The sequence below is a fragment of the Copadichromis virginalis genome, linkage group LG6, assembly GCF_057382275.1.
Source record: "Copadichromis virginalis isolate Kocher_CV1m ecotype Utaka linkage group LG6, C_Virginalis_male_GT1.1, whole genome shotgun sequence".
NCBI classification, from domain to species: Eukaryota; Metazoa; Chordata; class Actinopteri; order Cichliformes; family Cichlidae; genus Copadichromis; species Copadichromis virginalis.
In genome coordinates, this window is record NC_140623.1 from 21871457 (window position 1) to 21889189 (window position 17733).

Here is a 17733-nt window from a genome sequence, read left to right on the forward strand (position 1 = left end):
TATCTGCTGCTGTCTCAATCCCCTAAAATTTTCAGTTACAAGCTGTGCCGCTTGGATATGTTTCATCTCTCTGCCGCCTCAAAGCATCATTACCGCATGGCTTGTCTAATCTAAAAAATGCTTTGAAATTTATGTGCTTAGCAGGAGCTTTTAGCTTCCGGTTGTTTTGTCATCAAAGCAGAACATTTGAGATAACTTTCCTTGATTATTTCTTTCTTGTTACTTAGTCTTCAGTATTTCGGCTGCAGCATTTGATGCGACGATCAGCAGTCAAGTAAAAAGAAAAACCTGTCTACATGAAAAGTGAGTTAAACTCATCAGACAGCTGATACTTTTTTTTGTCTGTGGTGGTATCTCTCTGTTGATCGGATCATAATCTCACAGTTTAAAAACAGGGGTTTTTTTTTTTTTTTTTACATCGTAGGCAGGGAGTGCAAACAAACGATCATCTGGAGATGAAGCAGATTACAAAGGCTGAAAGAGACAGTGGGTACAACAAGACTTTAATGACTGATAGTAGTACAACATGTAAATATCTGGGGGTGTAGTTTGTCCTTTTCAGAGGATAGCATGATAATTAGGACCAGCAGGGAAACATCCTCACAGTGTTCATGCAAATCTGCAGTAAATCTAATGCTCCTTAAAAATACACTCTATCACATTTAACTCCATCAAGGAATGATTTTTAGACCCAAATCTTTCAATTTACAACCTAAATATTTGCATTTGTGTCAGAACACAGAGCTGAAACATGAAATACTGCAAAGCACTGAATCTTGAGTCAATACATATTAGGGTGATACAGCAGGTACAAGCATGGATCTGCAACACTAAATAAGGAAATTGCTGTGCAGTAGTCCATGTCTAGTGCATTCGGTTTAGGAGTGCTGGTCTGCTGGTCTGTGTCAGATCGTTTGGCAGGTCATTCCTTTTTTTGCAGTGTGGCATCTTACCCACCAGTGTGGTATAAAGCTTCCTATCAAAGTGGACATTTAATGCACAATAACTTATTTGCCTTCCTGTGTTGAAGAAAATATATTTTTAATTGCTCTGGAAACTGATTTTAATGTTGCTAAAACACTGAATGATTCTGTTTCAGTGACTGCAATTAATGTTGCTTTTATGGCAGCAGAGAAAACTCAAACCCTTTTTGCCCCACCTTGCAAGAAGGCTAGCAAATGATGTGTGAAAAATGCAGTCCTATAAGCACACAGTTGTGCTTATCAGCGTTAATATCTTGCTCCCCACAAAGAATCCAATGCTTCTCAAGATGAAAGAAAGTCATGAAAAAAAAATTGCACATATCCGTTGGGCAGTTCAAAACATTTTGCTTATACTCCCAGTCTGAAGGAATAAACCTACATTGTTGGGCCCACAATGTAACTCACACGAAATGTGCTAAAAACAATGCACACTTCTTACAATCTATTTTTAAAAACTTGCAAATATTTTAATATTTGCTTAAATATTCTGACTTGTGACTGCAGAACAAAATAATTGACACTCAATATCCTTATCATGGCATGCTGCAGCAATTTTCTTTATTTGACAAATGTGTGGAAAAAGTTTTTCAGCACTTTCTTAATTAGCCTGATTGAAAACAGCCGGGGGTGACAGGCTAATTTCTGGGCTGTCTGAAGATTGCCGCATTTGCCTTTTGTTACATTTTGACACTCCGCAGTAGGCAAACAGAGGCATAAACAGTGTGATGTTTAAACTCTGCAGGCATCTACCTACCTACCTTAGTTTCCTAGTTCTGTTTCACTTACACTTTAAAGGCTATGTGGCACTTTAACAATACAATTTTAAATGCTATTACGACACCCCAAAAGTGCATCCAAATTGAACGCTTTCATCCCACATTAATGGATTAACAGATAACCAAGTGGTGGAGGATTTTTGGAAAAATAGTCATTTCCAGAACATTTGACTCATTTGATTCACTCTCTCCTTAAATAGCCCCAAAACACAGACGGGATGTAACGCAAATATAGATAAAATAAAATGGACAAAAATACTTTTGACTTTAAACAGATCAAGCTTTTAATAACGGTACAATAAATAATTTTTCCCACAACTGGCAAGGCTCAAAAGTCAGCCCTGTGACTTTTCATTTGTCTAGGGTTTAGAAAACTGAAAAAGATTTTGATCCTGATCCTGTCAGACATAATTAATAGCTGAATGAATAGATTGGGTTCTATGAAGCTAAAGGGATAAACTTAGCAAAGACTCCAACACGCAGCAACCAGCAACAAACACAAACATTAGCTTGTTTTCATTTTGTAAAACCTGCATTATACTTCTTAATGGTGCCCTGTGTGGGTTTCTGGCAACTTAATCATGTAAGCTTTACCTTTTGTGCACCCTGTCCACCTTCTTTTTCTAACATAAGTTTAAATTACCTGTGTTTTAAATGATGACAAATGGCATTTGGTAGGTGGTCATTAGGGTTCTGTTTTGCAGATCTCTGTCAAATTGTTTACAGTTTGCTCTCATAGAAAATATATCTCACCCCAGGATTGCCATTCTGTCCTATGTAAGTGGCAGGGTTGACATACAGGCCACTGTAATATTAGCTGGCAAGAGTTAAATGCTTAGACTGATTCTAAAAAATGCAATACAGTCCTCAAACATGGGTCCGAACCAAGAAGGGATCATTAAATTTTTAGGATGTTGTTGCTGCAGATTTGTCAGCTGTGCATTCATGATGCAAATCTGTTCCATCACATCTCAAAGGGGCTAAACTGGATTTAAATCTGGTGGGTGTGGAGACCATTACAGTAAAACAAACTCATTGTCATGTTCGTGAAACCAACTTTAGATGATCTGAGCTTTGTGACGTGGAACAGATGGAAAATAGGTACACTGTGGTCATAAAGAGATGGAAATGATCAGGAATGATTCTCTTGTGGGCTCAGTTGGTTCTAACGGAGCTGAGGAAATAGTTCTGACATCATTACGTCACTGCCACCATCAGCCTGAACCACCAATAGTTGGTGAGATGAATCCTTTGATCTACACCAAATTCTGACCGTACCATCTGAATGTCACAGCACAAGTCAAGACGCATCAGACCAGGCAATGGTTTTACAATCTTCTAATGTCCAATTTTGCAGAGGCCATGCAAATTGTAGTCTAGATTTCCTGCTCTCACTTGACAGTAGCAGCACCTGCTGTCATTTTCAGACACACTGAGAACGATCACTCACTGGATATTTTCTCTTTTATGGATCATTGTCTGCAGCAGTTTCAGTCCAGCTCATCTGACACCAAGAACAATGCTACGTTTAAAGTTACTTCAATCACCTTTCCTCCCAGTTCTGAAGCTCAGTTTGAACTTCAGCAGGTTGCCATCACCATATCTACATGTTTAAGTGCAATGAGTCACTACCATTATGAGTGGCTATATCAGGTTGAGCCAAAAGGTGGACCAAAAAACCAGACTCAAAAGAACAATGTTTGAGTTAATGTAACCTTTATTTACAGAGACAGTGCTAATTAACAAAACAGGAAAGGCTTTCACTGTGAAATCTGAAACAGACCAAAGGAGCTGCGATTTCAGACTGAGACACAATTGGAAGGAGAGGTGAGTCGGTGGAAACAGACGCTGGAGAAAGGTTAAATGAATGCAAGGAATGCAGACAGTAAGTATCGCACAGAGGCCAGTAAGTGTTACCACATAGGTAGTAAAATAATCTGTCACCCAGCTCCACCCCAGACACACCTGCTCGCAAAAAACAAAACATGAAACAAGATACAACACAAAACCAGAGCTAGTCTACCCATACCCTAACAGGCTGTCCATTAGTATTTGTGTTAACAAGCAGGTGTAAGTAATCAACTGGTTATTGAGTGTCTCATAGGTTGCTCACTCTGAGCTAGAAAAGATTCCAGTGATCTGCCTCATTCTCAAGAATCAGTTTAAAATGTTGTCTTTGCACCGTAGTCTAGTTGTTGAAGTTAAAAAATATCAGTGAAAATGAGTACTTAAAGTTTACATTTTCTTACACACTGACTTTCAAACACCCCCAGAGATTAACCTCATTCAGAAAAGCTTACACAGCTGCACTAGAGAAATGTCAGACAACAGGCAAGGTTTGAGATAGGCACCAGGTTGTGAACTTGCCAGGCCTGAACTAGGAGTTATGTGACAAATTATGAGCCTGGAGACCTAGCATCGCCTGACTGGAACTCCGGCCAGTGAAGATTAACTTGATAAATCTGTGAGTGTTCTCCTGTGGTTTGATCTAAGATGTTTGCAATATCAGAATGTTCCGTGCAAAATCCTTTTGTGTGGCAGGGCAAGGAGTATTGTGAGATATTTTGAGTTGTCAAACAAAGCTGTGACTAATAGGTTAAATAATGGCTTCATTCCATTCCCTGTGCCCCTGCAGTCACAAGAACTAATGGATAAAACACTGTTAAGGGGAAATTTTAAGTTTGTTTATCTGTATGCAGACAGTCAAAAATTCAAGTGATTCTCTGGATACTGTTGGAAAAAGTGCTTGGATCTACTGATTAACTCTTAAGCAATGTTTAGCTTAAGTTGTATTCTCTTGAGGAGCCTCTTAAACACTTAATTAGAGCCTAGGAATGTGAATAAAAGACTTCTTTGTGAGTTAAGTCTTGCGTGAGATGAGGAAACTCAACAGTGTAATAAAGTTCAATCGGTAATGTAGTTACTGTCGCGGGGAGTACATGTTAAGGTTTGCAGTTATGTAAAGACGTATACAAAGATTAGAAAAGTTAGCTGTTTTATTGTGAACCAAGAAATATAACCAAAAATAAAATAAAAGAATGGGCTAATTTGTGGTTGTTATTTCTTATAAACACAGTTAAATTGTATCTTTTTCCTAATCCTCTGTCAATTATCTACCATGCAAGACATGTATTTATATAGCTGTTATTCATGACCCAATTTTAACTATTTATTTCAACAGAAGAGACACATTAGACAGAATGCATTACATTTGTGAATAAAATTATCTTGTGGTTTTTCTGGCAGAAATAAAAGAGCAAATTCAGAGAGCAGTTCTTTCACATATACAGATTAGTGTTTATTTATGCTTCTCTTTATTTTGAAAGTAGATACAAGCTGCAAGGTTTCAATATGATGGCGTATCATGCCACTTAATGGAACGCTACCATCATTCTTTCCTACTGTGATTTTTTAGGTTTATCTGCATGCGATACAATGAGGACAGTAAATGTTTGGACTGTGACATAATTTTCATAATTTTTCATGCAATTAAAGTTCAGGTTCTCCTATGAACTCATTAATTCATTCAATAGCAACTGCATCCATGTTTTATTTTAGGTTCTCTTTTAGAGAGCTCAAATATAATTGGACAAATAAAAAAAATCAAATAACATTAACTTTCAATAATTTTCTAAAAATCCTATAGACAATAGTGATTGAGATAAAAATTAATTACATTTTAATCTCAATCACAATTTTGGCTTCCCACTAATCGGCATGATCGAGCAAGATTTAATTTTACATACAATTCCATTATGTAAAAAGCAAAGAAAAAGCAAATCAAGCACCTGACGTACCTGCACGAACCCATCAGAGCTGTGAGCTACACCATGCAGCTCGAAGTTTCCTGGACTAGTCTGGATGAATAACGCTACGTTAAAACACAGATATACAATGAAAATCAAATGTCTGGCACGATGAAGAGCATGTTCCTAGAAGTGGATCGTCATTTGTTGTTTGTAAATTCTTTGGGTTTACCGCAACTGATGTTAACCAAGAACAAATCAAATGTGAAGAGTGTTGCAGAATTGTGTCTGCATTGCAAGGCAACACAAATAATTTATTCAACCGCTTGAAAAGACATGACAAACTCCAGTATAATTAATGAATGAAGGCCAGGAAAAACAATGCAATGGTAGCTAGCATGAACTGTCCTAACATCAGCTCAGATGCCCATAAAAGGCGACCCTGTACAGCGCATCATCATATTTCATTTGGCCAATGGTATGTGGCCATTAAACACAGCAAGTAACAAATGTTTTGGAGAATAGTCAAAATATATATAAATATTAAAAAAAAAATCCCAAGCGCCCTCCGGGTGGTCTTTATCCTTTGAGCTCGGGTCCTCTACCAAAGGCCTGAGAGCTTTAGGGTTCTGTGTAGTATCTTTGTTGTTCCATGAACTGCGCTCTTCTGAACAGCTTCTGCTGGAGCCACTCACCCAGTTTGAGGGTCACTGCCCCAAGTGCTACAATTCACACAGAAACCATCGTTGCCTTAACCCATTTTCTCTAGCTCCTCTCTCAACCCTTGGTTTTCTCAAGCTTCTCTTGTTTCTTCTTCCTCATGTGGTTGTACAGCTCCATCTATCACTGTAGCCTTATATATACAGAGGTTAGCAGTTGGATATTGTGCAAAAGAAATGGTATTTATGTACAGTATGGAGTGCATAATGTCGAAGTTCCAGTAAGTGAAGGTGAGATGTCTATGAAGTGTTCAGCAGTCTGATGGCCTGATGAAAAAAGCTGCCTCTCAGTCTGCTGGTTCGGGACCAGATACTGCAGTACCTCCTGCCTGATGGAAGTAGTTTGAACAGTTTATAGTAGTATAGTAATTTGAACAGTTTATGTCTGGGGTGACTGGAGTCTTTGATGATCCTTATTTTATAATTTTATTGATTCTAATCTTGACCATAAGCATGCAGCCCTATCTGGAACTCATGTACATGCTGCTTGTTTGTTGACTTCATGGAGTGTAAAAGGTTGAGGATATGTAGATACAGGGTGCCAGTAGGATTTCTGCTGGCCTCCCTTCTGTGTCCAGAAAGCAAAACATGAAGTCCACAGAGTGAAGTGAAACTAAATCCATGGGACAGGTTTAGAGGAACTGAATGAAACACTTAGGGAAGACAGCACTATTTATATACAAGAGTAAAGTGGAGGGTAAAGAGCAACAGCTGAGGATGTTCAAGGCAATGAGACACAAGTGAGGGGAAGTAATACTAAAAGCAAGACATAGGATACAAATTACTACCAAAATAAAACAGGAAGTAAGAACTACCATGGGAAATGTAGACACATAAATAAACTGACCATAAGGAAATTGATACAGAAGAATGAGACAGCAAACACTGATGGAATTCAACTCTATAACTATGTTAAATTATACAAAGTGCTTAAAAAATACTCAAGAATAAATATAGATCAAAATTCAATCAATAACAGAATCAAGAACAACTAAGATAAAATAGAAAATAGAGTAAGAATAAATACATACAAACACAAAAAAACCTAGGATCATGACAATATTTAAATTTTTCTTCTTTTGTTTTATTCCTGTCATGCTGTTACAGGTCAGTTTTAGGACAAAGCCTAATATAGCCTGCCTTTTTTGAAGCAGGCGAATGATTTGCACAGTGAGTTGTGATGGGCCCTCTCTATTTACTCTTGTGAATTCCTCTCTTTATGGTAGGATAATAATATGCCTACTTCATGGAAAGTGTTCTGTACTTTACTGCCAGGTCTGAAGATGTTTTTCCTTTCCATAAGGATCCCGCAATCATCCACCAATTTTGTCTTCTCATTATTGCCGTGCAGGCCTTTTTACATTTCAGCATTTTCTGTGTGTGTGTGTGTGTGTGTGTGTGTGTGTGTGTGTGTGTGTGTGTGTGTGTGTGTGTGTGTGTGTGTGTGTGTGTGGTCAGAGTGTGACCCGATACAACTAATGTTGTTGCTCTCTCTCTATTGAATATGTTTTCTTTTGGCAGTCTACTGACGCGCTTTCTTCTCTGCATGTTGTGGATTCTTACAGGGGACTTTTGAATGCAATTTTGCATTGGAAGCAACTTCAGACCTTTGACTTGCTTCATCCACTGGAAAAAGATAAATTAGTTAAGAATTATTAGTGCTTAAAAAAGCCCTGCAAAGGCTGCAGAAAAACAATGACAACAATTCAATTTAATTTGCAATTCAATTTTATTTATACAGCGCCAAATCACAACAACAGCCTCTTCAAGGCACTTTATATTGTAAGGTAGACCCTACAATACATGCAGAGAAAAACCCAACAATCATATGACCCCCTATGAGCAAGCACTTTGGCGACAGTGGGAAGGGAAAACTCCCTTTAAACAGGAAGAAACCTCTGGCAGAACCAGGCTAAGGGAGGGGCGGCCATCTGCCATGATCGGTTGGGGTAAGAGAAGGAAGACGGGACAAAAGACAGCCATGGGACAACACAAACAAGTTCAAGTTTCATGATTCAAGAAAATGGTCAATTCGGTGGGCATTAAGTCAGAACAATTCACAACACAGGAAGCTGTAATTAAGCTCTAATTAATAAACAGAAATCCTTCCAAACCTGGTCAACTGGTATGGTTCTGTAAGTCTGATTAGGTGAGGGGAATTCTAGCAGAAAGCAGCTTGTAATGCACCTCCAACTGTCTCACAGAAAATCCTGACTGGCAGCTGAGATTATATTTTCTGCATCTGCAAGTCTTCTAGGGTCTGCAATGAATAATATGGAGTGTGGAGAGATTATGACCATGCAGTGTTTAAAGCTTTGAAGTACTGACGTTACTTTGAGTTTGATTCCGCAAAGAAAACTCTGTTTTCATGGATTCCTGGATGTTAAACTTAATTGTTACACCTCGTAAAGCAACTACGCTGATCATTTCATTAAAGATGAAAGAACTTAGACAGTTTTTACCTCTCAGTGACCTCTCAGTTACCTCTCAGTGACGAACAAACGCAGTGTTCGTTTGACTTTGGGACCGGAGAGAGTTTTGAACCCAAAGTACTCCACGAGGCTCCTGACTACGGTAGCCGTAATGCTCCGACAATCCATCAAGCGGTGCGGCTTCGTAGCTTACCAAAGTTGTACTACAACATTTGAGCGCGGTGTACCACATAAAATCCATTCGAGGTCTGTAAGCACAACCAGAATTCATACATAAGGTGAACCGGATTATAAGGTGCACTGTCGATTTTTGAGAAAATTAAAGGATTTTAAGTGTGCCTTATAGTGCGGAAAATACGGTATATTGTTGTGCCACTTAGGTTCTTTAATCAGGGGTAGGCAGGATGTAGTGCAGTTTTTTTAACCATTCAGTAGGTTATATCACCACCTCAATGACATGATTGATCTCCATCCTTTGTAGTTCCTCTTCTACTTTCAGCAGCATGGAATAAGGCACCAGGTGGGCAGTGCCGTGCTCCCCGTAAGGCTGCTAATATACACTTGTCTTGATATACACCTCACACGCCTCATCAGATTCATCTTAACTGACAGGAAATGGCTGAATAGGTTGTTGACTTTGTGTTCATGGACTACAAAGTCTTTAAAAGGATAGTCTTTGCCCCTGTATCATATTGTGACAATAAAAGAGCTGAGACACAACAGCTCCCCTCCTGATGGAGGTCAGATGGTTTTAATTGTCCTTCTCAAAGAGACATGACTCCATTCTCCTGTTGGCAACTTTATTACCCTCTTTTGAGTTTTGGAGTTTAATGAAGCATAGCATCCCATAGCTAACACGTTCTCTCATCTCACACTGCTCATATTCGTTTCTACTCCTCACATTTTCACTCATGCTCACTCGTGACATCACAAGCCAGTCTGAACTTGAACCTTTTGGGGATAGTATAACTAGAATAACTCACAGAAAATGTCCAAAACAAAAATACAATTAGAATACTCCTTTCTGAAACCTCAAATCTTTTCCACGGATTAATGAAATGCAAATAATTTCAAACATTTCAATTCAATTCAATTCAATTCAATTTTATTTATATAGCGCCAAATCACAACATAAGTCGCCTCAAGGCGCTTCATAGATACAGAGAAAAACCCAACAATCATATGACCCCCTATGAGCAAGCACTTTGGCAACAGTGGGAAGGAAATTTCTAGATCACAACACCATCAGCCCCTGTGTTGATCTTAAATTCTACTGGGATGGAATCTACATTTAGTTGCACAGTCCATGCTTCATTTCTCTCATTCACATCAAACACCAAACCCACAAATTATGAGGTCTGCCCACCCTTCTCAGTCTCAGTGGCCTCATTCACTGACCTGCTTTTACGACACACTGTGGCTCAGGGTCCCATTTTGAGACAATTGTCATATGAAGCTTTCACTTCAGGGCACTTCAGGGCGATCAAAACCGGTTCTGAAGCAGGTGAAAACCTGGCCAGCAGGAGCCATCTCTGCTCTTCAGGACTGCTTCGAGAGCACTGAGTGGAACATGTTTAGGGAGGCTGCAACTTACGGCGACTTCACTGACTTGGAGGAGTACACGTCATCAGTGTCCAGCTACATCAACAAGTGCACCGATAACGTCACTGTCTCCAAGACCATCATCTCACGACCCAACCAGAAACCGTGGATTACTGCCCCCCTCACTGGATCCACTTCAATTTGCATACCGCCATAACCGCTCAACGGACGACGCCATCTCCACTGCACTCCATCTTGCCCTGACACACTTGGACAAGAAGGACTCACACGTCCGAATGCTGTACATAGATTTCAGCTCAGCATTCAACACGATCATCCCCCAACAACTGATCGGAAAGCTGAGCCTGTTGGGCCTGAACACCTCCCTCTGCAACTGGATCCTGGACTTTCTGACCGGAAGGCCTCAGTCAGTACGGATCGGGAACTGCACCTCCAGCACCACCACACTGAGCACTGGGGCCCCACAAGGCTGTGTGCTCAGTCCTCTGCTGTTCACACTGCTGACTCATGACTGTGTAGCAACACCCAGCAACACCCAGTTCAAATCACATCATTAAGTTTGCTGATGACACGACCGTGGTGGGTCTCATTAGCAAGAGTCAGCGTACAGAGAGGAAGTGCAGAAACTAACGGACTGGTGTAAAGACAACAACCTGTCTCTGAATGTTGACAAGACAAAAGAGATGGTTGTTGACTTTAGGAGGACACGAGGCGACCACTCACCGCTGAGCATCAACGGCTCCTCTGTGGAGATCGTCGACAGCACCAAATTCCTGGGCGTCCACCTGGAGAAGGACCTCGGCTGGTCCCTCAACACCAGCTCCCTGCACAAGAAAGCCCAACAACGTCTCTTCTTTCTGAGAAGACTGAGAAAGGCCCGGCTTCCACCACCGATCCTGACCACCTTCTATAGAGGAACTATCGAGAGCATCCTGAGCGGCTGCATCACTGTCTGGTTTGGGAACTGTGCCATATCGGACCACAAGACCCTACAGCGGATAGTGGGAACAGCAGAGAAGATCATCGGGGTCTCTCTCCCCTCTATTGAGGACATCTACACCACACGCTGCATTCGCAAAGCCACCAGCACTGTGGCTGATCGGACACACCCCTCTCACACACTCTTCACACTCCTGCCATCTGGAAAAAGGTACCGAAGCATTCGGGCACACACATCCAGACTGTGCAACAGCTTTTTTCCACAAGCCATCCGTCTCCTCAGCAAAAAGGGACTGACTGATAAACACACACACACACACACACACACACACACACACACAAACAAACATTATCACTCAGGTTAACTCAACTACCTCAAAACATTGAGACTGGACTGACTAATCAACACAAGCGCAAACACACTGACCTACACCACCAAACCATCGTACACACCAACCTGTAAATGCTCTTTTGCACAATATTATTACTGGACTTTTTGCACTAACTTCTGTACTTCCTAATTTTTGCTGTTACACTAAGGAATGTTTACTGTTCCTCCACTACCTCAACTCATCATCACAAAACCTTATTACAGTTTTTGCCCACTGCTTGAACACATTTTGCAAAACTCCGCTCTCTGTGCCAAAACTGTACACACAAGTACACATGACACAACACTGGGAAATATACCATTCACATCTGTGCCAAATTGAAACTCTACTCCCAAAACCTAAACTCTGCTGTCAAAACCTGACATTCCTTTGTCAAAATGTAACTCTGTTGACAAAATGACACATACTTGCATCATATGCAAACACTGACAGATCAGGGGGAACACACTAGTCTTCTTTATATAAAACACTGCAGTCCTTGATTTCCATTGTTTATTCAGAAGGCACATTTACAGGAGACACATTTTCAAACAACCAAAAACGCGAATAGACCTACTCAATATTGTACATTGCAGTACCATGAATTCAGATAAAGCAAAAAAAACAACAACAACACAATAATACTGCAATAGAAAAAACACTATACTGTAAACACAAAAAACCATGACAATTGTGCATAAGTGGGCTCATGGATCCCGCCGTCTGTTGGGGTCTGGCCACAGGACCTCATCAACATCGCAAGCAATGTCCTCTCTCGCTAGGCACCGGGGAAAATATCCTCTTGCATGTCGAAACCATCCATGGATTGCTGTCACCTGAATGTCGCCGCAGGCCTGTTCCATTGCCTGCAGAAGAGGCATGCGGGCATGTGGTTGGCGGTCATATACTCGCCATCTCCAAGCCGAAAAAAATTCCTCTATAGGGTTCAAAAATGGTGAGTAAGGGGGCAAGTATACCACTTCAAATTGATTGTGGTTGGAGAACCAGGCCTGGACCAGAGCAGCCCGATGGAAACTGACATTATCCCATATCACCACAAACCTGGGCTGATCTGCTCTGTTCTGTACAACTATATCATGGAGAGCATCTAGAAATGTGAGTATGTGTTGGCTATTGTATGGACCTAGTATTGCATGATGGTGCAGAAGCCCTCGAAGGCATATGGCGGCACATAATGTGATGTTTCCCCCGCGCTGCCCTGGGACGTGCACAATTGCCCTTTGGCCAATTACATTACGACCCCGTCGTCTTGTTTTGCTCAGGTCGAATCCAGCTTCATCAATGAAAATGTATTCATGAGGCTGTGCAGCTCCATCCATGGCCAAGATTCTCTGAAAAAAAGGGGAACATATCACTGTACTACAGTGCTACACATACAGCACCCTCACCCCATCACACAGGTACCTGTGTAGCTCTCAGAATAGATCCATGTGGTACTGATATGGTACATATTCAGCTGCTACTGGACTTCACCAATACTCTATTGTAAATGTAAGGGACAGTTACACGTACCCGTACATATTCAGCTCGAAGTCCTTTGACCCTGTCACTGTTCCTCTCGAATGGGACTCTGTAGAGCTGCTTCATGGTGATGCTGTGTTTACCCAAGATGCGTCTGATGGTGGTGATGCTCACATGGTCTATGTTGCTGAACACTCGCCTGCCTGCAAGTATTTTCCGTCGTAGCTGGTGGAGACGGATGGCATTGTCTGCCCTCACTAGGTCCACAACGGCAAGTTCCTGCTGTTGTGTGAACAGGCGTTGCCGTCCTCCCCCAGAAGGTCTTCGAGTCATTCTGGAGAAATACAACCACATATTGTCATTGGTTTGCTTATTTTTCTTACAGTACTTTACTGTATGTACTGTGTCATCCACTGTACAACACTGTACTTCAATATAAGGAATCAGCCACTTTGGCTGCAAAAGGAGCATTAGCACCCCGTACACTTGATATGGTAATGGTATATACTGTAGAACAGTGCTATAAAACCATCTGAGTAGAGCAGAAGGTATGGAGGTGAAGACAGACCTGTTTTCTAGTCGGAATGTTCGTATTACAGATGCCACTGTGAAGCGGCTTAGATGTGGGTGGACTCTCTGCCCAGCTTCCCTCATAGTCAGGCCATGGTTGATGACATGGTCCACCAAAGTTGCTCTTATTTCATCAGAAATATGGGTCCGTGCATGGCCTCTTCGGCCTCCTCCTCCTCTTCCTCCTCCTCCTCTACCTCTTCCTCTTCCTCTTGCTCTCCCTCCATCCATGCTTGCAAAGTTCTTGAAATGGCTACGCTGAGGGCTTTTTGTAGTTGGCTAATTGGTGTTCGGTTTTGCAAGTAAGTGCCTTCAGGTGTGTATTTGAGTGGTTGCAATTACCCGATGTGTTTTGTATTTTGGATACATGTGTTTTCCGAATGGCACCCTGAAATTTCATTTTGTGAGCGAAGTGTCTTATGTATGAAATGGAGTGTAGCATGCAGGACCATGTGTGTTGCATAAAGGAGTAGGTGTGTTGCATAATTGGAACTGGGGTGCAAAGCAGCGCTTTTGTTTAAGGTAGGGGTACATGTGTTTGAGGTATGGTAACAAAAGCTTCAACTTGTGTTACTTTAGTCTAGGCATGGGTTCATGGTGTTCAAGCAACGGGCAAAAACTGTATTATGTTACGTTGTGTTTTTGTATCATTCTGTCATTTTGCTGCTCTTGTTTGCACATTTGCACGTGCACTTTGTTGTCTGCTGTCTGATAACAAAAAAAAAAGTCTTCCTTAGATAGTTAGATAGTTAGTTTTTTTTTGTTTGTTTTTTTGTTAATTTATGTTGTAATTTATGTTAGGTCAGTCTGTCTTGTCTCTGCTAGCCAGCTAACTAGGCCTCTTAGTTAGCTAGTTTAGTGTTTTCTGTTAATTTATGTTGTAAATTTATGTTGCATGCAGCACCTTGGTTCCTGGAGGAACGTTGTTTTGCCTCACTGTGTACTGTTAAACTGTATATGGTTGAAATGACAATAAAGCCAACTTGACTTGACTTGACTTGACTTGGCTTTTCATCTCTGGTTTGCTTTGTCTTGCCACATTTGTTTTCACTTGGTTGTCATGGCTTCCAGTTTGTGTTTTTCCATTTAAATCTAGAACTTGCAAGTTCACCTTTACTGGGAACTCCTCTGATTGTCTAATGGTCTGTATTCTATGTGCCAAGTTGAGGTTCTTCATCAGCTGAATCTTTTCACCTTTATATACACTGTTACGAGTTCAAAATTGGGTCACATTGCTCTGATAGTTTGTACAGGATTGTAAACAGTAGTTTGTGGTGCACACATTGGATCTGATAATTAAAAAACCTAAGCATTACATTTTGAAGAGAAACTAATTTTTTTTTTTTAAAAGGTACAATGGGTTCAATTTATAGCTTAATAAAGCCACTATTGCAAGGAATAAAACACATATAATAATATTCAGAAAATCCAAAATGTAATTTCCCTAATGAAGACACAGGGTCTCTGGAAGATGGAGAAGAGAGTGATTTCTGGATTGGCTTGACAGCCTCAAGCTGTCATTTGAGCCATTACAGTTTTTGGGTACTTCATCCCCCAAAAGGTTCCCAAACGGTCAGCACTGCTGCTTTGTACACCAGCCAGCTGTACGTGAATCCTCTCCAACAACATTCATAATTACGTTACTGTATAGTACTATTTTCAGTGGAGGACCCAGTTGGTTTGATGTATTTTTTCATTTCAGCTGCATGACAGTTTGATGTTGTACTGACTGCACAGCTCCGTTAATCTCGTTTTCTTCTTTCACTGTTGGTGAAACTGCATTTTCTTTTCCTTTAATCCTCCATAGCTGCCTCAAATCAAAAATGACAAATTGGCAAGACAGCATATGCTGCTTTTCAACATATGTTTTCTCATGAGTAGCAGTTCAAATCACCCATTAAAAAAAACTGATGGTGCAAAAGAGCCCCTGTAGCTCTTAAAAAGACTCAATCTTTCTTAGTTTTACTGCAATTCCAGTGTAATTCTTTGTGTCTAACTCTTCTTTTAAACTAGAAATGTTAAAAGTACAATAGAGCTGTGAAGCTTGATCTTAATCCAGATGACAGTGGCGTGTCTAGAAAATTTTTGTTGGGGGGGCCAGGTAGGGGCACAGATTTGGAGAAGGGTGGCAGATGTAATTGGCAGATAATGTTTAAAAAAAATTCTACCAACCATTAACCATAATTCAATAACCCTATAAACCTAATAACCGAATGCGCTTTTAACTCTTATTAGAATGAGATTTTAACCACTACGGTGCAAAGTTTTTAGATACTGCGTTGATAAAGTACAAGAGATACAATCAGTGCTTTGTCAGTGTTTACTCAGCATTCAAGGACAGCAATATTTGCATAGTATTTTTACTGACATGTAGTGCACATATGTTTTGGGCAAAAACATTTTTTAATATTAAAATACGAACATTTGTAACAAACAATTGACAAATTAGCCAGTTCCAATGCAAAACTTTATCTGCCTGTTAAAAAAAGAAGATAATCTTCTCACAAACTGGTGTTTGATTTTGAAACAGGAAAAAAGTGGGGAAACAACTGAAAAGACTAACATTTGAATAAAACCTGAAAGCAAGTAAATACTTTCTATGCTGCCTTATCGTAAACTTTGGTAATATTGATAAAGAACAACACTGGCTGATGATGAAATATAGTCAGCTGGCATGGTGACACTGCCAGTATTAACCTGCAGGGCTGGACCGGGACAGAAAATCTGGCATTTTGACTAGAGACTGGTATTAAAGGTATTAAAGCCATAAAGACTTTGAATGAAAACAAATGCTGTTGTGACAGTGATGTACAGTCTTGTTGGTATATGTATGATTTCTATACATTTTACGTCAGATAAAAACTTTGGTTGTAAGATTTAGATAATTATTTAATAAAAGCGAGATATTTTAAATGAGAATAAGAAAGAAAAGTATTTCTTTGTGCCCCCCTTTCCTTGTTAATGCCCTACCTGGCCCCCTGGCAAAAATTTCCTAGATCCACCTCTGCACAGTTACCAGCTCAGCTGCTTAGAAAAGGATCCTGGTGTTATTTGTCTCTCAGAAACAGTTCATAACTTCCCTTCAACTCATTCATGTCACCTAAAAGGTAAACCTGTTTCTCCATCACAGCTCTGATGATCCAGTAAGGACATCTCCTGGTTTCATCTTCATGTTTCCCTCTCACCACATATACAAACCAACATCATGACCAGCAGTTTTACAGCTGTGGCTCCAGCAAACATCAGCTGATACTAGAAATTAATATTAAATAAATTCTAACAATAGCTGATCAAGCTTAAACGTGCTGCTGTTGTTTAGTGCGACATCTGCTGGTTTCCTCTTTCTGGCGCAAAGTGGGCGATAAATAAATGAGAGAGAAAAGCCGATCAGCTGATCATTGATCAGTTTCATGATTGAAGTAGAAACAGGAGAGGCAGGGGGAGAGAATGAGAGAAGAAGAGGCAGCTGTGCAGCATAAAGACAGAATAAATCTAGCTTTGTGTCTTTTTTCATTCTAGCTAAAGTTCGGGACAAACTGCGTCTCTTCTCAGCTCAATACGAAACGTGTAATATTTTCTCTGAATGAGGGACCATTCCATTTTTTTAAGGAGCCGTTGGCAACTCTACTAACCTTATGAATAAAATAAAGTTCACTATCAGTAACATCATAGAACCCACCCACCTAAAAACTCCATCAAGCTGGCTAGTACGCAGTACGAGTTATTGCAACTGACGGTAAAAAGTCAGCACAACGAAAATAAACTACTCCTAAACTTAGTTTATATCTGACCCAGATAGACTGCAGGTCATAATCGTACATTTGATTGAATTTTATTGTTTTACCTTTGGGGTGGCACCTGGGGTGGCCAGTCTGGTTGGGGGGGTGGCCTGTGCCCCCCCAGGCCACCCCGCTGGACACGCCATTGCCAGATGACTCTGCTGGTTTGACGGGTTTGTTGTGGGGAGGTCTACAAATTCATACTGGCACTTGATTTTGACTGACGTCCACAGACAACCTCACACATGTACGAGTTGCACAAAGACACTGTATGAAAGAAACACAATAGAGCCATATGATGCACATGTCTACTCCACATAGAATGATTCAAAATATTTTTTCCACTTAACCCTTAAGTGCTCACCTCTTCAGA

General features: G+C 40.5%; 1 protein-coding gene across 1 annotated transcript; it reads right to left on the minus strand.

Annotated features, from left to right (window-relative positions):
• Positions 1 to 12236: 12236 nt before the first annotated feature.
• LOC146707763 (uncharacterized) lies at positions 12237 to 14183 on the minus strand. Its single transcript, XM_085460773.1, has 3 exons — positions 13580 to 14183; positions 13063 to 13345; positions 12237 to 12881 (listed from the first exon to the last, which is right to left on the minus strand). The coding sequence occupies exons 1-3, from the start codon at positions 13810 to 13812 to the stop codon at positions 12237 to 12239; spliced, it is 1161 nt and encodes a 386-aa protein (XP_085316899.1). The 5' UTR covers positions 13813 to 14183.
• Positions 14184 to 17733: the final 3550 nt, after the last annotated feature.